Source organism: Mytilus trossulus, unplaced genomic scaffold (assembly GCF_036588685.1).
Source record: "Mytilus trossulus isolate FHL-02 unplaced genomic scaffold, PNRI_Mtr1.1.1.hap1 h1tg000070l__unscaffolded, whole genome shotgun sequence".
Lineage (NCBI taxonomy): Eukaryota > Metazoa > Mollusca > Bivalvia > Mytilida > Mytilidae > Mytilus > Mytilus trossulus.
The window spans coordinates 5,411,528-5,436,573 of record NW_026963294.1 but is presented as its reverse complement, the minus strand read 5'-3'; the positions used below and the strand labels follow the sequence as shown (position 1 = coordinate 5,436,573).

The 25,046-nt window shown below is 32.7% G+C and overlaps 1 protein-coding gene across 1 annotated transcript; it reads right to left on the bottom strand.

Moving 5' to 3' along the window:
* Positions 1-7,572: 7,572 nt before the first annotated feature.
* On the bottom strand, positions 7,573-17,908 carry LOC134699422 (uncharacterized). Its single transcript, XM_063561019.1, has 2 exons — positions 17,804-17,908; positions 7,573-8,309 (listed from the first exon to the last, which is right to left on the bottom strand). Exon 2 carries the CDS (start codon positions 8,307-8,309, stop codon positions 7,581-7,583), a length of 729 nt encoding a protein of 242 aa, XP_063417089.1. The 5' UTR covers positions 17,804-17,908; the 3' UTR covers positions 7,573-7,580.
* Between the last annotated feature and the right edge of the window lie 7,138 nt (positions 17,909-25,046).

The following is a 25,046-nucleotide window of genomic DNA, read 5'->3' as shown; positions in this document are numbered from 1 at the left end:
TTGTCTATTCTTTATATGGTTTCAACATTACGTAATAATGTTTCAAAATTTGACCATTTTCACTACTTGATGTGTTTGTTTCATTATTTGATGTGGTCTTGTCATTCTTTGATGTGGTCCTGTCATTCTTTGATGTGGTTATCCCATTACTTGATGAGGTAAAACCACGTGACCAATTCGGAAAAACCTGTTCTATTTTTAGATAGATTTCCATATTGTTTGTGCTTTGAATGCGTTTGGCCATCCATCTAATTAGTATTCAAATTAAAGTTCGGGTTACTGTTGAAGTTAAACTTTCAGTTAGTTTTCGAATTCAAGTCATACTTATAATTAAAGTTTTAGTAAGCATTGAGTTTCGAGTTGGACTTCGAGTTTGAGTCACATTTAAAGGCAGAGTTCTAGTTACAACTTTGAATTTGAGTTACTTCTTGAGGTAGAGTTTGAGTAAGATTCGAATTTAAGTCTAATTTTTATTAATTAAGATTTCGAGTTGAAATTCGAGCTATTTTATATGTCTTTTTGAGTTCGTAATTAAATTTTCTATCGCGGAACAATGGCTTTTGCTCGGGCTTCCGAAAAGAGGGCTCCGGGATATGCGTACTAAATAAACACTTGCAGTATACAAAACGAAACATAGGAGTTGAAATAAAGTTAGATGTGGTGTGATTGCCAGTGAGACAAGTATCCACCACAGTTTAAATGCAGTGGATGTAAGAAATCATATATAGGCAACCGTACAGCCTTCAACACTTCGTATAGTCAGCTACAAAAGGCCACCATGCACAATGTGAAAAAAAAACTTTTTTTTCACAGATTTCAATGTGTCGTTTGTTTAATGTGCTTTGGATGGGTATCGCCAAAGTTAAAATCAAATTAAAGTTCGAGTGGTTGTTCAGAGTTATTTGGTATGAAAAAGGGCAGAAAATAATAAAAAAAATAAAATCCTAAAAATTATACAGTATTTCGGATATAATTGGGATATCCCCAAACCACTTGGTCCTGTTATTTGATCTATATGTTTTCAAATAGAATCAGTTTTACAATAAATTTGTAAAAAAGTACACGGAACGCTGTGTCTCGCCTGATATTGCTGCTTTCAGTGTAAAAGCGTAATGTTGATCGGTTGTTCATTCATCGGTCGAAAAAAAAAAATTTAAATGTTTTTCTGTAGATAATTTTTCTTGATATTGAGGAAAAACTCCTATACAAGTTTTAAAACACTTCATGGAGGTAATAAATTTATCATGTCAAAACAGTTTAATTCGGTTTTATTTTACTCAAACAAAACTGCATGGTTTTCAACAATGAGCAAAACCAATACCCCATAGTAAGCTATAAAAGGTCCCGAAATAACGCCACTTTCGATGACGTTGTTGTGTCTCATTGCCGCTACATTTATGTCGCAGGCTCGACACAAATCAAAAGACTAATACTTTTTTGTTAAAAAATGAGACACTTCAAATCAACTCACACTTTAATCACAGGAAAATCGGAGGAGGGGGCTCGGACTAAGCAACAAAGCATCAATACTGTAAAATAAGAATATCAATCTTTTACTTTTAATCAATTGAATTCTCTGATCTATCTCGCACTAATTGAAAAATAAACTTTTTGGAATATCTGTATTACATGTGATGGCGAACATGTTCCAGTTGTCGTAATCATAATACCTTCATCTTTTGAACTTCCAAATAAGACCAAATCACTCGGTTTGTAATTTCGCAAATAACACGACGGATGCCACACGTTGAGCAGAATCTCCTTACCTTTCTGGGGAACCCGAGATCACCCCGATGGATTTAAATTACCCAGTCATACCGATCTATTGAGCCAGCCAATCGAAATGGGTTTTTTTAGCCACAGCAACTGAAAGTTGGGGGCATAGTTTTTAACATTTGTCCGTCCGTCCGTCTTTCCGTGTCATTATGGGTACATAGTTATTCTGCATAACTCCTCCAACAGTTTGAATCCTAGGAAGTTTTCTCTTTACTGTCTGTTAGTACATATTTTGACGATGTGCTGCATGTGGTAAGGGTTTAATTTTATTAATATGTGCTCTTCGGGAGAAAGTTGAACTTTGTCACTTTTGGGAAATTTACTTGCATAAGTAGGGCGTTTCCAGATAACCCCTCCTACAGATTGAATTTATAGGAATTTATTACTCTGCTAGCTGTATGTACCTGTTTGATGGTGTGCATGTGGTCAGGGATTTTTCTTTTTATTACTTTTCCTCTTTTGGGAGAAAAATTTTGTCCTTTTCGGGGTATAAGTGGTTAAATGAGTGGAGTGCATCGATTTGTCTAGTTTACATTTTTTTCTTTGCTGTTACACTACTGTTACAGTTCGGTGTTCTCTCACATACGTGTTAAACTCTGCCACGTGCACTTTCTTTATGTACCTGAAACAAGTCTGGAGTACGAAGTTCAATTGTTGTCGTTGTATACATATGTGTCATATTTGTTTTTTTTTGTAAAATAGACCGTTAGTTTTTTCGTTTAAATTCTTTTTCACATAGTGCATGGCGGCCTTTTGTAGCTGACTATACGGATTTTTGAAGGGTGTATGGTTGCCGATATATGATTTCTTACATCCACTGATTTAAACTCTGGTGGATAGTTGTCTCATTGGCAATCACACTACATCTAACTTTATTTCAACTCCTATTTTGCGTTTTGTATACTGCACATTGTTTATTTAGTACGCATATCCCGGAGCCCGCTTTTCGGAAGCACGAGCTAAAGCCATTGTTCCGCGATAGAAAACTTAATTACCAACTCAAAAAGACATATAAAATAGCTCGAATTTCAACTTGAAATCTTAATAAATCTAAATGAGACTTAAATTCGAATCCAACTCAAACTCTACCTCAAGAAGTGATTCAAATTCAAAGTTGTTACTAGAACTCTGCCTTTAAATGTGACTCAAACTCGAAGTCCAACCCGAAAATCAATTCTAACTAGATCTATAATTATAAGTATGACTTGAATTCCAAAACTAACTCAAAGTTTAACTTCAACAGTAACCCGGACTTTAATTTGAACACTAATTAGATGGATGGCCTAACGCATCAAAGGCACATACAACATGGAAATCTATCTAAAAATATAACAGGTTTTTCCGAAATTGGTCACGTGGTTTTACCTCATCAAGTAATGGGATAACCACATCAAAGAATGACAGGACCACATCAAAGAATGACAAGACCACATCAAATAATGAAACAAACACATCAAGTAGTGTAAAATGGTCAAATTTTGAAACATAATTACGTTATGTTAAAACCATATAAAGAATGGACAAATCATCATTACGAAATAACAAAATCACATCATGTAATGGAACAATTACATTGCGTTAAGTCACATACACATCAAGTAATGTTAAAACCACATTGACTAATGACACAACCATATTAAATAATGGTGAAACTACATCGAGTAATGACAAAACCATATTGAGTAATTACAAAACTATATCAAGTCAATACGAAACAATATCGTGTAATATCGAAATATCATAAAGTAATGACTATTCCATATTGAGTTATATTAAAACATCATTACGTAATGTCAAAACCATATCAAATAAAGACAAACTATTATTAAGTAATGATAAAACAACATAAAGTAATATCAGAGTTCCACATAAGACAGCTGTGGCGTTCCATACATTTTTTACAACTTTTACAGTAGTATATATTACTTCCTTTAGTCATGTTAGAATTGTTGGCTTCTTTATTACATGTTATTAAAAGGTATTGAATATTGTACAGTTATCATGGTAGCATTGTAAATTTATCTTATCACAATTATGTTTTTTTTTAAATTAATTCTTGTAAACTATTTGTTTTTATTTTGTTGTTTATTGTTTGTTTAAACTTGTATTACCACAAAAATTGTAAATAACTAATGACAATAAATACCATATAATTCAACATCTATATATAAGTTGTACTTTCATTATTTAATTATATAAGTCTTCGGACTCTGGGTTTGCTTTATAGCTTACAACACTATTTATTATTTTTTTAATATGTGTGTTTTAATAGTTAATTTCTTTTGAAATATACATGTATAACAGTGTTGTCTGCAAGATTAAAAATAACATTACATCTTTAGTGTGATTTTCCGAAAATCAAATCTAGGTCAACTAACTTGAAATGTCTGACTCAGTGATAAAATCTATTCAAAGAAAATGAATAAATAAATTTAAATCAAAGCTTTTCTCCTTGAATTTCTGGAGTTACTTTGTTGCTTCTCTGTCTTTTCTGAATTTTATTTAATTAATTACGCCGTTTCATAGGTCAATGATCATGTTGTAGTGACACGTGATACTGCGTAGAATAAACGTACATAACCGTAGAAAAACGTGCGAAAAACGTTACTTTAACCTTAGAAAATCGAATAAGAAACGTACTGACCCCTTGTAATACGTACTGAAACGTAGTTCAACGTAGTTTATAAGTAATAAAACGTATTAAAACTTGGTAGAATGTGCCCCGTGCTTTTATCAAAAAACCTAACAAAACGTTACAATACGTCCGGCGGCTTCAAGCATACTTCAGACGAATTGTGCACATCCTGCTACAAGCATGAAATTTGGCATAGACCTCCCTCAACTATTACACTTTTATTCCAGATAGGGAGGCATTTGAAAAAAATGTCTCACTTCCGGTAAAATCTAAATTGGCGGACTTCATACTTAAATCAAACCAATATTAAAGGCTATAGTGTTTGCAAATGTGTTATTATCATGCTACAACCATAATATTTGGTACAAATCTTTGTTTTGTACTACTTTTTGATATACTATATTGTTTAGATGTCTGCAAAAATCCTACTTCCGGTAAATTCCAACATGGCGGACATTGTACTAAAATAAGCTTATTTTTAGGGAGGGTAATTGAAATGTGTTTAAACGTATTGCTACTATCATTACATTAGGCAGGAACCTTTCTTTGGTGCTTCTAATGAATACAATGTATATAAAATCTGTCTTCAAAACCCCTACTTCCGGTAATACTCAAAATGGTGGACATAGAAATATCAATTCATTATTCAAATATTCAACTTTTTTTCAAAATGTAAAGAAAATGTTGTTTTTGTGCTGCCATTGATATTTTGGCTTTAAGTTATCCTCAAAACCTCTTATTCTATTTTGTTGTAAATGTTTAAATACAAAGATGACACTTACGGTAAAAAATATGGATTAAATTTCAAAGATGAGCACTCAATCCATTTCTTCGATGTAGAGTTTTGGATAGATTTATTAAAAAGAAAAATCAGTACATATGTATAATACTAAAACATTTTTAAAATTACTACTTTTTGGCCAAAAATACATGTTCATTCACAGTCCCTACCACATGCACACATAGAAGTGGCTTGAGACCCGATTTCCCACATTAACAACGACCGAGACACCCTTTATTACATCCACAATGTACAAGCTTTTGACAGTCTGGTTGGATTATGATGAGGCCTCAGAAAGAGTTTTTTAAAAGGGATCCTCTTTGTCCCTTCGCCATCCATTAGTGCCTGCATGGACTGGATAGCATAAGAGCCAATCAAATGATCGTCCCCCTAAACACATTCCCTAGTATATTGCACGTTTTACATGCTGGAAAAGAGCAGACCAAGTTGAGGAAATAGCCTCAATTAGCCTTCCCTTTTGTGAAAATAGTTATTTGTTTGCTTCGTTAACCATGTAAGCCCCATCTGATAAGTTTTTGGGATCTTATAGTAAAACCCCGGTAATTTCGGTTGATCAATCATCAATCTTTATGTTAAAGTCACATCTTCAAATGCAATCAATGACTCCCACGCGGTCTTTTTTCTTTCCAATCAAAGAGAGAACTGTATCACAACCGGTAAAGGCATTGATCACAACAAGTGTGTGTGATCACTTATTGCCTAGTGCATTTGAAAGACCATTGATAGATAGTAATCCAAAGTGTTTTGCCCTCCCAAACACAATCCATAGTTCGTCTACCCCTATGTCACGGAATAGCGAAACAGTAACGACAGCATCATCAGTTACGACTGTTCGAATCATGACTCGTTTAAGTTCGTGTTTCACTGCATCAGACATATGCACACAGCCGCCGTACTATGATTATCATCAGCTCTGACAACGTACAGTACTACATTTTCATTTAATTTCCAGCTGATATGATCGCGAATATGAAGCTGAATTTACTACAAAAAGAACACTCAACCTCAAAAATTTGAAAGCCAATAGTGTATTTATCAATTAAGCAATAACTTTTTAGTATCTTTAAATATCAGATATATTTGTTGGTGGCTTAGAAACAGGTGTAATTCAAGCTTCAGCGAGCTATTACTCCTGTTTTCAGTCGAGTGTGAGCAGAAGGTATACACATTCTGAGGTCATAAAAGTTCATACATCACACAGCAATACACAAGAATAGTCCAGCAGATTGAGTGTAAACCTTTTGAGCTATTTTATCAACAGGGACATTAAAAGACAGCCAAAAAAGGTCAACTTTACAAGAGGGAAACATTAAATATTTTTGTTCTTGATATGGAATCTTTCTTTTTACAGTGTCAGTGAATACAATACTAACATTCACTCTCAGTCTCAAAGGACTTTCAATTACAGAATTAAGATTCGATTTTTAGTTGTTTCTTATACAGTAGAAAATTAGTAAACAATAGACATTAAAATCGTCGATGCTGTCTCAATGAAATAACCAGCTGTTTAAAATAAGTTATGCGGTTGAAGATACAAATTAGACGAATACATTTAAAAAAGCATATTAGTTTATGTCGTTTAAACATATTCATAGTGAGTCAAACGAAAATGAAAAAATATGTTCTTTATTTTTCCTTTTAGTACGACAAACATAGGAGGGAGGGGGGGGGGGTAGGAGGGGTCCTGAACCCGAAATCACGAACTTAAAAACACAAAGTCCCGGGGTCCCGAATTTAAATAAATTGCAATCCCGACATCCCGAAATTCGAGAAAAGAATTCCAGGATCCCGAAAGGGTTAATCCCGAAATCCCGAGCTTAAAAACACCCGATCCCGGAGTCCCGATAATAGTCATATCCCCCTCACATAAGGACAACATATCCTGTTTAATGATATACAATTACAAAGATTTGAAATCTGGAAAAAAACACCAACAGAACATTTGCAACGAAAGTGCAACGTAATCGCATTAATAAATGAGCAAGCTAGGAATAGTGTAAATTCTAAAAAAAAAAATTAAAACGATTTAATGACAATGAACAGCTCTGGTGATATCTAAACAGTACTGGTTGTTAACTAGGTTTTTTTTTTTAAATTTACCAATACTACTGCATTTTTTTGGAAGATTTTATTTTCACTTATTTCTCTATTAAGATAAATTCGAGAAAACATCCTCTTGGAATAGTCTAAGACTTAAAGTTGATAAGGAAACACCTAAATATGACATTGTGAAGTATTTGAACATAGTTAATACTTTTTACTTTTATAATTCAAATCATTATTATTGCCATAAACATTCTAAACAATATAGCAACTCTAATTCGAAGTCATAAGATTTGAACACCTACTATAGCTATGTGTGTGTTATTACAGAATGAATAAACCAACGACCAAAATGTAACATCGAGCAGGATCGTATTCGCCATCTTTGTCGTAGGGGCGAGCTAGCCCAAGGACTACAATAAGATCTTTGCTTTCGTCCGGAATCTTCTCCATGTCAATCCCTGTCACGGGAAATTCGTAACTTCCGGAATCCATCTTAATGCTGCATTTTCTCTTTTGCCAATTGTTATCATATATGGAAACATTTTCGGAACTACATTTCAGTATTCCCGTTGAACGGGAGTCTGTATTTTCCTTCAGATATCTTTTTTCCTCAATTCCGTAAAATATTTCATCGACATCCCGCTTTGCTTCATTCGATAGACATCGTGGATCAAATTGCCCGGTATCCTCCTCGGAAACAAATGACTCAACAACCATGTCTTCAAATCTGTGAGGAAGCGGAGTGAAGGAGTACCCAATAGGGTGATCGGGATGGAAAGTTACACGAAAAAGGTATGATTTTTGTAAACTGAAACTTCGGCTTGAATGCCAACAGCAAGTTCCGGGCTGTGTTGTTGTTATAGGCCTGTAAATCTTCCCAGTCTCCTCATTTAGCCCCAAGTAACAGTGACCGTTGTTCATTCTAGTCTTAGCGATGATTCTTAAAACAATTTCGGATATAGATGGAGATGATGGAAATGATTCTAAACTAAAATCTTCCGAATATTGTCGCTCCAGGTTATATGGTGATTGTTTTATACTGCTGGCCATCTAGAATAATGAAACATTATTATTAGTATCAAAAGAAATATGTGCTCATTGAACTAAGACCAGAAGTTCAAACACTGAGCAATTGACGTTCATTTTACAATGTATTTGATTATTTTTTGTTGTTTTTCTGTATCGCTATGACCAGAATTGGTTTTTTGGTATATTTTTTTTAAAGTAAAAAATTATAATGATCAACAGTGACTGCTATTTCAAAACACTGTCCAGTCATGATATATTTTTTACAGTTAAAAAAAACATACAGCATATTCAAATGTATATAAGAATAGAAAAAGAATATTTATTATTCCAATCAAGGGCCCTTGGTGGGCAGCATAACCATGATAACATGTACACATAAAACAATACATCATGATTTGTAACAGAAAAACATTTTTATAAACTAAAATGAAACATTAAAAAAAGTTCAGACAGATGTTATTATCTTCATTCTATAAAATCATATACGTTTAATTCCAGGCAGGATCAGAACCATAAAATCATTACAATTATCATTGTTATTACATACATTAATTAACATTTCTTCTAACATCTAGACATGTAAAAATATAGCTCCCTAAATATTTAAGTACAGACAAATTTTCATTAGTAAATAACCAAACCAATTTTGCCTCATTTGAAAGATGTATGAAATTAGGACAACTACAGTGTATCTCCTTAAAAAATATCTCCCTATCATTTTTGTATGCTGGACAACTAGTTATAAAATGTTGTTCATCTTCAACCAGATTTAGAGTACACTTCTTACAAAACCTTTGGTCTCTTCCTATATATAATGTTTTATACCTGTCTTTTTCTATTTTGAGATCATCTGCACTGATTTTAATTTTACATATGGCACTTCTCAATTGAAAATTGTTTAAAGATAGATACATTTCTTTTGAAAAAAAAGTTTTAAGTTTGAAATAAGTATCTAATTTACTACTCTGTGTATCTGTTCTTTTTGTGTTCCAAAATTTTACAAAACTATTACAAAGTTTTTGCTTAACTGACTTGATAAAAAAGTTGAGCTTCACCTCCAAATAACGAATATTCAGCTTTTTAAAAATGAAATGTATGGATGAATACCAGCATTCAATATTATTATTAAACATGTTTTTGTTACACATATAGGTAACATACAGTAAACCATCTTTCATATTCTTTATTCTATACCAATATTTTAGCATTGATAATACAACTGAAAAATATAAAGGGAATCTACCAAGCTCTCCTAGCACAGCTAGGTTAGAAGACTTTTTGTTTACACCTAATATATACTTCATATATCTTAAATTGGATTTATCTAATCAAAGAGCAGATTGCTGAGGGATACGATTGCATTTGTTTTCATTGACACATGTATACATGTAGCTGGATAATATTATTTTCAAAACTAATTCAACTGCACGTGTAAAATGTACGTAATCTGAAGTTACAAAATAGCCAATCCCGGATAAAAGTGTATGAACAATGTACTCATTGTGTTTTATTTTTGTACAATCAATTCCAAGATTACTTTCCACAGCAGTCACAGCAGAGACTCAGAGTGAGAGAAGGTATTTCACTTCGTATCTTATAACCTATTTACCTACGATAATTCTAGGAGTAACCCCATTCCTAACTCTTTTTAAAATATTTAATTTCCTTTGGGTCAGAGGTCATGACTCCTTTCCGTACACATTTCTCGGTTAAAATTGCGATCGTATTTAATATAACAAGGCGTTTATCGACAGAACGAGTTAATTTTTCTCGACATGTTTTGTATTCAGAATTTACGGAAAATACTTCCGGAAGGGAGACAACTGGAAACGATAATATGGAAGACTCCATTTCGCCGTAAGGGGTGTTGCGATGTGGACTACATTTATTTTAATTTAAATGATGCATAGGCCACACCAATTTGATTCCTTGTTCGACCTATTTTTTTCAAAACAGATTTTTTTATTTTTTTTTATATTCCCGCTTCCCGCATCCGGAAATGTAATCATGTCCATTTCCCGCACCGTTTTTTTGTTTGTAAATATTATAAAAAGAACAAAAAAATGGTTACTTTCCCCCTTACTTATATTCCCTATTAAAAAATGTTCCTTTTTAGAATAAAGTACAAAGAACTTCTGAAAGATTTGCCTTCAACTGCAATTATATTGTATGCTGGCGAAACAAAACTATCCATAGCCGCTGCATGTTTATGCACCTGTCCTGATTGATTCAGGGGCCTATCGTTCAGCAGTTATCGTTTGTTGATGTTGTTCATTGGTATTTTCCCGTTTGGATATACATGATATATAAATTAGATCGTTGGTATTCCTCTTCGAATTGTGTACGCTAATAATTTTGGGGTCCTTTATAGCCTGCTGTTTGGACTGTATCAAAGCCCTGTGTAAAAGGCCATACTTTGACCTGTGTTTGTTATTATCAGGTTGAGAACAACCCTCCCTCAGACAAGGGGTCATTTTACTGATGTAGAAAAGAAAATAGAAATACCAAGGATTTGTATAGTTCTTATAGACAAAACCTTTTAAACTTATAATTTTGTACTCAAAAAGAGGAGAGTTACATCATATTTTAAACAACTTTTTCTAAAAGAGGGGTCCACTTATTTTAAATAATATTAAACTGTTAAAGTAAATGTGTTAACATGGTTAAAGTCCAGGAATATTACAAAATTCTTGGACATGTTTTGACCATTTAATACCAGATAGATATATAGTTCTTTGAGAAAATATGAGCCTTTTGTACAAACAAATATATTATAACTTATATTGATCCATCATAAAACATGTAAAAGGGATATTTATAACATTAAGGGGTTGTCCCCAAACTGATTATGACTTGGAAGGAGAATTGTCTCATTGTCAGTCACACATAAATATAACCCAGATTTAATTATTTCTTGGTGAACAGGGAAAAAATTCTTCAGAAATTAAAGGAATGTCAAAGTACAAGTGATAAATCAAGATTTAATATTGTCAAAACCTACTATTTTATGTTTACAAAAAAAAATTATAATCGCTCGCCTTTACTTTTCAAGCTTCGCCTCAAAAATTTGCAAATTAAATATTTTTTTATTAAAATTTTCAAATCGCTCGCTCGCCCCAAATTTTGGAGTCCAAAAATCCGTAGAACAAGAAATTAAATTGGTGTGGCCATATGATTTAAAACTATGAAACAACAATAACCCGCAGTAACAGACAAACATAGAAACGATACCATGAAATTTAAATCAATCAATTGAGGTTAGAATCCAGAGCAACCATTCAATCTAATCCCCCTTGAAGCCAGGAAAACTATACGCATGCGCATAATTACCTAAACAAACCCTGGAGCAAGAAACTATATTAAATGTTAATTAAACGACCAAGATGGTTCTCTAATTCTTTATGGAAGTACAATATCAAATACCAGTTTCATAACGGTGATATATAAGAGAAACTCCACTTCAGTTCTTATATGACAATGTATGACAGAAATAGATTTATCGAAATTCAGAGAACTCCCGCATTTTTATCAAAACTGGGGAATTCCCTCTGACGTGTTTCTTAATTTATAAAAACACTAAATATAAATACTGCTTAATTCTGATTTTCCGTGTTGTTAAAAACACGCATATAAGTCAAGAGAAATTTCAAACATGAAGATTATGAAAAGAACATTATAGTAAAGTTGTTTCAGTTCAATCCCTTTGTTTGTTTTGACCTTTTAAAGCAAGACAATCATAAGAATCTGAGATGTTCCTTAATGTTTAGAATAAAACAACTGACGTGAGGGCAATGCCCTGAGTCACTGGTATAAGTCTACAGATTGCTTGAAAGCAATCGTATCCCAAAAAATCATTCATATAAATGTGCTGTAATAAATATTCACTTCCTTTCTGGCATTCTGCAGAGCTAGTTTTAAACATACCTGTAATTTCACTGCCAATACATTAAAATGGGTTTTATTGTATGGTCATATATATGTAATAGAGTAGAAATACTTGGATTGGAAGATGATAAAGATCTTTGCAATTTGAATACAGCTTTTAGTGATTTTTTGTATAATTCTTCCTTTCCTTGCTTAAAAATTCCACTAGATAAAATTTTTAAACCTAAGTACTTATAATTGTTAACACATACTATTGTATCTTTTTCGACATAAAAATGTTCTTTTAAAAGTTTACCAGGTTTGTTAAATATAATAACTTTGGTTTTAGAAAGATTGACCTCTAAACACCATTTAGTACAAAATTTTGATAAATCATCAAGTCGTTTTTGAAGACCTGCCTTGGAACTAGAAAACATAACAATATCTGACATCTGCATACATGAGACAGTCAATCCTGCGACCGTTTATATCAACAGCATTTGGGCTTTCCTTAAATGCATCCGGTAAATCATTTATAAAAATCTTGAAAAGGTTAATTTGGACTTAAAACATCCCCTTGCTTTACTCCAATTTGAGAATATACGAGTTCCAAAAAGAATATCGTTTGTATGAAGTCCTAACATTAGTCAAATGGACAGATGCCGCGTCAAAATGCACATTGATAATGACAGACTTTTGTTTCGTCCTCTGCTCAATGAAATGAAAAGGTTTATGGTTTTTTTTTCTCACTAATAACCTGAATCAACGTTTAATTGGAAATATCTTCTATATCACGCCTTTCACTGCTTATTTTTCTTTATGCGTGAATGCACGTTGTGACTGTGGTATACTGTACGAATACATATTAAGGGGGATAATCTACGCCTTCCTAGATATTTATTTATTTATTTCGTAAACCGTTTCCGCAGTATATATTGGACGATGTCCGTAGTCTTTCGGAACACCGGATGTTATTCGGAATAGTACATCTGTTCTTTCGTATACATGCGCAAAAGTTTAAATCAATTGACCTGTTGAATAAGCATTTAATTTTAGCATCTTCAGTTGCTATAGAGATATGTTAAATATGATGCGAGCGTTTCTAATGAGCATTTAAATGCTTCCTTACAAGTGCTAATGTTTATCTTACATATATGCGTAGTTATTTTAATTAGCGTCAAACGTTGAAACCAATTGTGTTAATTTATGAGATAAGATTTCATGCAAACAAGGCGATTTATATTCGGAAACGAAATATGTCAAAATTAAAATCTATATAAGTAGTATTACTAGCATTTCATTAAAGATTCGGAGTCTAGGGAGGATGTCCGGGGAAGATGTACATGATGTACAAAGCACATTGAAGCCGGCTATTTCATTTTTTTCATACTGAAATTAAAAGGAAGTCTTTCTTGCACTTTATTAAAATTTTACACCTAGGATATACCATGGAAGTAATATCTAAATATCAAAAAATAAGATGAACTGGACTAAAATAAAAATTGAACGAATGACTCTATTCGGCAGCGTACATCAACGGAAAGTAACGAATGGACTATTCGGGTTACTTCGCACGTACATGTATATACGCCAAAAACTTGTGTCTTCGTAATTCTCCGTGAACACGAAAATGACCGATAAGTGTCATTGATTTGATCGATCACATGCGGAGAATCAACTTCCATGCCAGATATGGAACCAATTAACGTGTTATCGAAAGATGGGCGGTAATTCAGATGAAACCTTTGAAGTGACGACGATGTCATTCCTTTCAATATTACTTCCATGAATAGACCAAGGATGTATTATGTATTTTCAAGGCAGCTAAATCCAAGTGCAACATATACATTGAGCTGCAAAATTTTCTTATTTTCAAGGCAGCTAAGTGCAACATATACGTTCAGCTGTAAAAGTTTCTTATCATCTACATCCGATTTCACCTGGATAGATGCACGCTTGATAAAGCTAGTTGGTCTAGCGAAATATTGCGTTTATTTTCATCATTTTGTAAATATGTTAAACATTCTTATATTTACCATGTTTACATACTAAATAGTGTGTTAAAATTACATTGTTAGGCAATCTATATGTAATCTAATATATATATTTTGAGCCATCTCACTGATCAGAAGGATACACAGTGCACCCAAATCACCAGTACAAAACTATCCAGCAAGAGAGAAAAAGGATAGCATGCATAGGTCAATATCAGAAACTTACAAGGCAACTTCAGTTCAATTTAATATTTAATTTTATTCTATTGAATTTGTCAAATGTCAGAGGAAATGTCTTTTAAAATGTGGTAGGAATACCAATGAGACAACTCTTCATCAAGTGTTAGACACAGTGTAGTCAATAAAAAAGGAACACCTTTCAACAGTTCATTAATGTGGCCTTTAAACAAACTAAAAAATATTTAGGTGATGGGTATTCAGTGGTAATTTTAGGTTCGATCATGTAAGTTTTTTTGTTGTTTTCAATTTTTGTTGTTTATTTATAAGTACAAGGTCAAGGTGTAAGCTGTTTTGTCTAGGCTATAAATAACTTTATTAATGAATTGGTTTCGGTCATCAAGGTTAAGAGCATATAGTGCAATTCAAATTATATATATAGTGATATACTATTAACAATTAACGTTTTCATGACCCACAATTTGAAATTTGAGAAAATATCAGAATAAAAAGGGAAATTAGGAAAACTTATCTTCAAAGCGAGTTAAAGGTTACTATTTTTTTTTAACAAAAGAGGTTTGTCATCTAAAACTTTTAAGAACAAAATGCACACAACTTACCAATGCTTACTACCCTAAGCATAACAAAAACCTTGCAGAGCAGGTATTAGAATATTAATAATGATCAATATCAAACCATTGTTCAAATAACCATGAAATATCAAACCATTGTTCAAATAACCATGAACAACAGCTATTTTACAGGTTCACGTATTGCATTTCTTAAACTCAAATAATCATAAATTGATTTAATTTCTTCACACCTGCATTTGAACTTTAGCCTAAAAACTAACTCTTATCTAAAAAAAAAAAAAAAAAAAAAAAAACGCACGTAAGAATGAGTGTAACATCCAGTGGGTGACTAATTAGCATGTTGTCTTTCGTGAGAGAGGAGAAAAAATCCTTGGACGCGGGCAATGATTCCTTTAGCGAGAATATTTCAACCCCCATTGAACTGTAGTTACATTGAAAGTAAACAATCAATGCCAGTTTCTAATTCTTATACCACACAAATAATATAAAACAATATACATCTTTATTAAACAATTATCTGATATTTAATGCCAAACAAGCCTCTGGGTTTACGATTGCATTTCTTTTTTTTTTTAAAGAAAACAACTTGTTTCAAATATGTGCAGACTTTAAATGTATATGATCTAACAAACATTGGGCATAAGTTCTTCATGCTGTCAATCATTGTATTTTCATATTACAAATTATATATACCACGTGTCTTTTTGTCTGTTTGTCTTTTTATGTTTAGCCATTCTCTATTTTTATATTTTAACACCTTAATATTCTCTATTCTTTATTTGTTTGGTTCGTTTTTCTCTATAAATTCTGTATATTTATGTTTACCATTAAAATGATTATGGCATTATTCTCTACACTGTAAACTCTATCAACACCCTCATACATGTATTATGACCTCGATATAAATGGATGTATAGTGTGTGTTGTAATGTTTCTCTTTTGAAGACGTATACTACACATGCCACGTACACATTTTATTTTAATTTTTAGTTCAAATATTTATTGTCATATAAACTCTGAACAATAAGTTTGTGACAAATAATATAAACATACACAAAATACATTTAACAAATAAACCATGAAAACAAAAAAAGCAAAAAAGCAAAACAATCTATCTATATGATATATAAATATATTTTATAAATAAATCAAGAGTCCCCTGTCCTCAGTTCTAATGCCTGTTTAAAATAGGACCCTAAGCTTTCTACTTCTTTTGAGGTTGATGGACAAAGAAGATATTTAATTTTTTCATTTTCTTGCCAGGACATAAAATCTGGCATATGTTTAATTACATTTCCTATAAAGTTATCTCTTAGTTTAGCAATTTTTTTGCAGTATAAAATAAAATGGGCTTCATCCTCCATTGTATTACAGGATGTGCATAGTCTTTTTTCTCTAGGTATTTTTAAATGTCTTCCTTTTTCTATCATTAAATTATGATCGCTAATTCTCATTTTTGTTATGTTCCTTCTCTTTTCAAAAGATTTACAGTTTAAGTAGTTTTTCATTTCTAAATTTTGCTTTAAACTTTTATATATTACAATTTACTTTTTTTATCTATTTTTTCAAATTTTTGTTCAAACATATTTGTGTAGAAATTTAAGAATTGATGTTTTAAGGTTTTTTTTAACAACTTTGAGTAATTTTTTCTTTTGTTTTCCTCAAGAATGGATGCGTCCATATTTACCTCTTTCAAAATATTTTTAACATATGTAAACCAGGTATAGCAACCTGAATTATCTAAACTTTTAGAAAGTAAAAAGGATTCGTATAATAATGGATTAATTTCAGAATTTAGTAATCTTGATAAGTAAAGTATACTTTGAGTTTTTATATGCAACTCGAGTGGGTATCTCCCTAGCTCTGTTCTCACAGCTATGTTTGATGAAGATTTTCTTGTTCCGAGGATATATTTACAGAAAGACAAATGTAATTTTTCTAAACTTGATTTATCAGTAAAATTAAGGGGGTCTATATTTGTTTTGGAAATATTTGCACGTTTTTCTGCTCTAAATTTTGTAACATAAGTATCCATATAAGTTATTTCTGAATTATAAGTGGCTATTGGTTTAACTATAGAATCAAAAAGACTGCAAGCTACTTTAACTGGCAGATTATTTAAGGAACCAGTATAAGTTTTAATGGCAAACATCACTTTCCTTGCTTTATTTACAAGCTCTTCAGAGCTATGCAATAAGTTTCCATTTGATTTCACAAGAATTCCAAGAAATGAATACTCAGAGACATTTGACAAACTTTCATTTTTATATTTTGATAAAGATGTTTCCACTTTTTTATTATTTTGCTGCAGAATCATTGTTTTAGTTTTATTAATATTTAAAGTTAATTGCCATTTTTCACAATACTTTTTTAGTAACGAATGGTGTTAAAAATAAACTAGACATTTATGTCAATTATTCCTTTTGAATCATTTTCACCTTTGAGTATCGTTTTCTTTTTTCTTACACAGAAAACAATCTGTCAATTCTAAACTTTTTTACTGTCACGCTTGTATATTGTAATAGTAGCATTTTTTTTTAAATACCCCCCCCCCCCCCCTCTCACTCTTTGCGTAAATATGAATCTGATAAGATAAGATAACATGAAATGTAAACTGTATTATTGTTATTTGGTTACTGTTATTGACTTATGCGGCTTTTATTCATTTGTATATATGTATTCTATTTTGAATATTTCTGGATTTTGATTATATTTATAACTGATGTTTACAATTACATCAGCGTATTTACGGTTTTCCGAAAACTATCAAATCTAGGTCAAATGTCTGACTAATAAAATTTATTTACAAACATATTGTAATATCATATATTATTAAAGTAAATATATCGTTAAAACGTTTAGCAAATCAGATTAAGAATAAATTTACCTTCAAGTCTATGAGTTTCAGCTTATGCTCCACGATAAAGCAGATATTTAAATAAAAATTGTCCTGGTGTATTGTGAATCTGTATTCGTCTTTACCACCAAAAATGATTTGTCCTGGTGTATTGTGAATCTGTATTCGTCTTTACCACCAAAAATGATTTGATAACACTATTAACCAAAAAATGCAACACTAAAACGAACGTACAATATTTACTCCTCATATTTTGTCTAAACCTTTATTTATTTATTCATCACCAATATATAGGTGTTTTCCTCTATGAATTCCGGGGGATGGCCAACTAATACTTTATTGTGGGGATATGTGGTTGGAACCCCCTTATTCAAATGACTTACATGTATGTTGGAACCCACCCCTGCTAGATATGATGGATCCGCACCTAAAAAGTAAGGAAAAAGTTAAATAGCCAATCAAAGATTTACCCTGAAAACCAAATCATCGTACGTATCGCAAAAACACCTTAAGGTACATGATATAAGAATATACCTAACGTGATTTCTGACTTTTTCACAAGCACTTAATTGTCACTGAAAAAGTCATATATCATATATAAACCCTAATAATACCCACATGTACTTATGTTAAGGCATATATATTTTAAGAAACAATTGCCTGTTCTTTTTCTTGATGGAATTAAAAAGACAAAAACTCTACCCCTGCTCCAAAGATCACTGAGGAATAGAAAAGATACTCTTCAGACCGGGTTTAAAACATTTGCAAAATTGGGGCGCCCGTTTGGTTGTGCGGGATGTATAAATACGCATACATGTCAGGTCCGAATGGCGGACATTAAATCCGATGTAGAGAGAGTGTCACGCTCTATACAAGTTCCAACAACTCTTTGAGGGGTTCGTAGATGACCTGTTGCAAGGCTAGATTTCTGTTCCTATCCAATATTTCCTCATTTTCCAGTGACAGTCCAATTTTACCGGCAATCATCCCGGCCGACCCATATTGCAGGACCCACTCGATATTTTTCTCGTGATTTTTTTTTTGCTCAAAACATAGTTGCAGTTATCTTTTTTATTGTAAAAATTAATAAGATCTGCATTAAAAAACATTAAGCCATTCTCTTTTATTTCTTCTTGAAAACATTTACTAGTAGATTAAGAATAAGGTTCCACCCCATGTCTCACCCTTGTTGTAGACAAAGACTGTCTTTTAATTATAGTTATGTTAAAATATCAGCATTATTGGGATAAAAAAGGAGACTGATAATGCCGTATACAAAGCCATAATATTCATTGGGAACATCCCCTGAGGCCTTCACCTCCGAATATCAAATTGTTATTATATTATTATTATTATTATTATTATTAATAATAAAAGATATTATTATTATTATACGTTGTGGTTCTTATTTTCATTAGAATTCTGAAGCAATTGTTTACATAAAAATCATGATTGCCCTAAGCTTGCATTTGTTTGTGACCAATTTTTAGATGATGTATGGCACATGATGAGATTATTTGAAACGTGAGAAAATGAACAGGGAACAACATCGTCTCTCTACCACGTGTACCTTTGTTGCATCGACATGGGTTACTTAAACAAAAACAGAACCCAGAGTTCACTAAATCATTTTTTTGTCCAAAAAATAAAAAGGAAAAATTCGTTCATTCTAGGGTTCCTTCATCTTAATACTAAACAACGGTAAACCTTCATTGAGGTCAAACAGAGTTCACTCACTGACCATGTCTATTGATCAACTGGTGAATTATATTTTTTTCCGGACAAAGTAGTGACCTTGATAATATTTCTTGTTTAGTTCACGTCTTAACAAACATAAATCTTGAAAAAGGAAGATAAATTAAGAAACACACATATTGACCATTCTTCTCTTCTTCTCTCATATGGGTACATGCTTAAAACATGTACAACGGAATGAAATTTTCTCTCGAGCATTTTTATGTATGGTATTTATAAATGGACGCCTCTAAAAGTAAGACGAAAGATATCAGAGTAACATTCATACGCATACGTCGAAAATAAACTGACAACGCCATGGCTTAAAAAGAAAAAGACAAACGGACAAACAATAGTACACAGAAGACAACAATGAAAACTAAAGACTGAGCAACACGAACCCTTAAAGATTTCAATTCATATTTTTTGAGATGACATACAATGTACCTCATAAAGTAGGTTTTCAAAACAAAACCTTGATAGAAAAATAGAAAAACGGCTTCTCGCATTCATAGTAGTTACCTTCTACGAGACGACAGGAGCTGTATAGTCTCCATGTCGGTTTTATTTTATTATGTGATAACTTGGCCACTTGTATAGTGATTATTCTTTTACCAGACCTAATATTTCATGCTTATTTTATTATTTGATAATCTAGGATCGTATTTTTGATCATTTGAGTATCTTGTTAAAAAAAGTAATTAATGATTATGTACGTGTTATTAAATGGCAAAAAAATTGTGAATATGTAATTACTTGGACACTCCCACGAGGGACCTCAGTAATGGTGAAGGAATGGTTGATTTGTGTTTGTAAAATGTCCAGTGGCCAGTGGCCAATATTTACGACAAATTCAGAACAAGAAAAAGTTAAAAAAAATCACTTTAATGCAATAGGTATTTTGTACACGGTCGAACAATCGGAATGAAGGGCTTGAAGTTTGAAATACCACTGAAAAAAGGGACGCTAGATGCATAAAGCGCAGTGCCATCCACCAGCCCTCAGAGAGTTGCTCCAATTATTATTTAACGTGCTAAGATTGAAGTGGGGGGGGGGGGGGGGCTAGAGGGGGTCTCATCCCGATTTCCCGGTTTTAATATCAGAAAATCCCGAAATCCCGGACATATTTTGTTAAAAATCCCGATCCCGATAAATTTGTTCCAAAATTTAAAAGTTTAAAGTTTCAATGCTTACGATTTAAACGTCTCGGATATGATTGATGTTCAAAGTCTTTCAGCGTAACCAATCCGAATATGTATTATCATTTGGACTGCCACTGGAAAATGAGGGTAGATATTGGATAGGGACAGAAATTTTGCCTCAAAGAGTTGTTGCAATTAAGGGATCTTAGCGTGGCACTCTCTTTACACGAGGCTTCCGATTTACGGTCCCCATTCTGTCCAACGTGACTGTGATTTTGATACATCCCGCACAGCCAAACCGACGCCCAACTTCAGCAAGCGTATTACTGACGGTCGGGAGAAGACCAAGTCAACTCAGTCACCCTTGGGGTTTACATGTACTCTGATCTCGATCTACTCTGTTTCTAGATGCGATTCTGATTGAAGTATAATAAAAATGGCACTTTTATCTGTCTAAGGTACAGTTGTTTGTCAATCCCGTTATATTTCAACATAATAATCCCAATTTCCCGTGGCTAAAAACGTGGCTCTCCCGTATCCCAATGTTTTTCTATCCCGAATTCCCGATCTTTAAACAAGGCAATTCCGATTTCCCGTTGTTAAAATCGGCCGATCCCGGTGCCCGAAAATGGTCTAACCCTCCCCCAAGTTTGGTGCACTAATCCTAAATGAGGTATCGACTCTAACGTCAGATTCCATCCAGATGCGGTGGCGAACTATACATACAGCACAGACTTAATTTATTATTTTTCAATTGGCAGGCATGACCATGCATACTTCTAAATGTCTTCCTGATTTATACACGATTTTTCCTTTAGGCATGTGAAAATAAATATTTTTAATTTGTATATTGTTGATTTATTTTGGAAAATGTAATTCCTTCATTGTTATTATGTTTCAGTTACCATGGTTACAAGTGACTGTGAAGCATATGTTTTGCTTTTGCTTTTAGTTGAAGGCATCACGTGACCTTTAATGGTTGCTTACATGTGTATCATTTAACCGGTTATCATTTGCACTTGTTGTTAATTGTCTCATTGGCAATCAAGCCATGTTAGTGTTTTAAATTTACAGCGAGCTAACTAAAACAAAATTGAGTTGTCTCTCTTCTTGCATTCCTCTGGAACAAACCTAATTGCAAAAAAAGAAGAGTACGTTTATCTTACATAATCTGCAATTGAGGAATCTGCCTTAAAAATAACTTGGCAGTACAATTTGTGAACGTTAACCGATATAAGATGTGCATCAAAGATACTTGAAAACTCGGTTAGACTGAAATATATCTCTAAGTTCAGTCGTCTGCATAGAATTTGTCATTAATTTGTACGAGGTCATATTATTATTTTATTGTTAATTAAATTCAATAAACAAATGCAATGTACAATAATTTTGTAACGCATTTATTATTCATGTGTGCTTTGTGCAAAATCCCGTTCCATAAGTACAGGGCTCTGAAAGAAACTGATGCAGAAAAACACATATATTGTGCGCTTTGAAAGACAATTGTGTGCATATTTAGTGCGCATTGAAAGACAATTGTGTGCGCTTAATTATATATAACTCGAGCGCATAATTTATTTTATAAATATAAAAAAAGAAGAGAAGTTTATATTGTTACATTAATCGTGTTGAATACAATTCAAATGAGTTGACCAAATTCCTATACGTTGCATGCAGAAATAAACTATACCTTTTCCATGAGCAAAATAAATAAATAAAAAGATAAAATCATATTTGAAACAAAGATTCTTTTAAATAATTTCAACCAAAGCATGGGAGTCAAGGAGCATGTGGAAAATTTCTAGAAACACATTACAATTTTAGTTTATGCACCTACTTTGTATAAGTTCACCTTGACCTAAACTTTGAATAGCCTGATACAAATTTTGAATATGTAGCCACTCCAAATTCAGGATGGTTATATAATACCACTATCTAGACACAGTTTAAAATAAAACAATAGGATAAACACAAACAAAGCTTTTTCTCATAAGATGTCTCGCATATTTAAACACAATGTATCTGGGATGATCCTACATGAGTTTTTATACACCCGTCAAAATTTTGACGGGACGTATTATGGTATATAAATGTCCGGCGTCCGTCCGTCTGTCTGTCTGTTTGTCTGTCTGTCTGTCTGTCTGTCTGTCTGTCTGTCTGTCAGTCTGTCTGTCTGTCTGTCTGTCTGTCTGTCTGTCTGTCTGTCTGTCTGTCTGTCTGTCTGTCTGTCTGTCTGTCTGTCTGTCTGTCTGTCTGTCTGTCTGTCTGTCTGTCTGTCTGTCTGTCTGTCTGTCTGTCTGTCTGTCCGTCTGTCCGTCTGTCCGTTTGTCCGTCTGTCTGTCCGGCGTAAACATGTCGCACCGTAACTTGAGAACGACTTATTCAAATTTCATGAAACTTAAAACAGTTGTTTCTTATGATAGTCAAATGATCTGTTTACTTTTTGGTGAAAATAAGATTAAAACTTTTTGAGTTACGGCACTTTGTAACAAAACCAGGGGTGTGTTTTTTTTCACATGTCGCACCGTATCTCAAAAACGGTTTTTGATTATTGGTTAAAACTTTACACACTTTTTAGTTATATGAATATTAAGATCTGTATACTTTTTGGTGATGATTCAAAATTTCATCTTTGAGTTATTAAGTATTTTGTAAAAAAGGGGGAGGGAGTTTTCATATTTCGCGCCGTATCTAAAAAACGATTTATGATTATTGGTTAAAACTTTACACACTTCTTAGTTATATGAATATAAAGATCTGTATACTTTTTTGTGATGATTCAAAATTCATTTTTGAGTTATTAAGTATTTTGTAAAAAGGGGGGAAGGGGTTTTCATATTTCGCGCCGTATCTCAAAAATGATTTATGATTATTGGTTAAAACTTTACACACTTCTAAGTTATATGAATATAAAGATCTGTATAATTTTTGGTGATGATTCAAAATTTCATTTTTGAGTTATTAAATGGATATTATGATTTTCGTAATTTAAGGAATACAATCTTTAAATTGATACATAATTTTGGATTTTATCTATTCTCGATGTGTTTTGATTGTGATGGATAATTTTGTCACGTTGTCGCCAATGTAACTTTAACATAATGGCTGACCAATCGAGCATAAACTCGTTACAAAAACTTTCTGGCTTGGCCAAGAATAGTTCGAATATTGACAAAAGTTCAGAAGACAAAATCTAATTGCTAAAATAGAGAGGACAAATCCGATACTCTACGGGATTGAAATACATTTACTAGGTTTGGATTGTCCTAACCAATCAACGAACTTTGATTATTCACGTCTCGCAATATCTTCCAATCAGGTCGTAAGAAACATTCGGCGCACTGCTGTCCATCGTTCAACTCTTAATAACGTCCCCGAAGAGACGTTAATAATGCAACGGAAATCAACTTTGTATATTTATATAAACGATAATACTTGTAAATAAATAAATAAAAGGAATAAATTACCACACTGCACTGATTCTACAAGGTCACGCAGTAGTTAAAAATACAAAAAAGGCAATAGATAATCCAAGCAGCAACAAAAAACCAAAGATCGAAAAAAACAAACATGACTGAGACCAATAGAAAAACGACAATAAGACAAACAACAGTCCACAATACACTACACAAAAAGCATAAGCAACCCGTAAACTGCACCAAAAAAAGGGGGTCAACTTAGGTACTCTGCAGGGATAAAAAAAAAATCCGACGTACAGTTTTCCTTTTGAACTCCCATCGGTTGACAGAGTACACATAAACATACAGGATCCACACAAACGATTCGCCGGCCGCAGTCCTTTTCACATTAGTGTCGGTTCTCACAATAGTGTCGGCTTTTCTTGTCAATTGCATGGAAAATTTGGCGATACGTACGCGTCGTATTTGGTGATGTTTCGACATTGAATAAATACACAGTTGGCCAACAACTGCAATGGCCATTGTGACATTACCCTTTTAATCTCGATTTGCAATTTGCTCATTGGCACTCATACCACATCCTCTAGTCTTATATCTATGAATTTGCTATACGGATATTTTTGTTTTCTTTTGTCTTTGGTTTTGCTATTACCAAAATTGTTTTTTGTTTGTTTCGTCATAACATAATAAGCGTATGGAAATTGAAATAAGGAAATATACTGAACACGCTGCAACTATTGAAAATAAGTTCAAAGTCCGAAGATATTTTGAAATCAAATGACCTACGCATAATGATATATTAAAGAAATAAATAACCTGTTACTTAATATATAATATTTAAACGGGTTTTTAAATTGATTAAGAAGGCGATATACTTTAAATACGACGTGGACTTTGAACCTTAGTGGACGATGCTTTTCTAACCGTTAAACCATACATAAATATTAAACAATACATTTCATTTCTGATTTTGTAATA

Coding starts and splice junctions, on each gene's coding strand:
- LOC134699422 (XM_063561019.1), bottom strand. CDS start 8,309: ATGGCCAGCAGTATAAAACAATCACCATATAACCTGGAGCGACAATAT.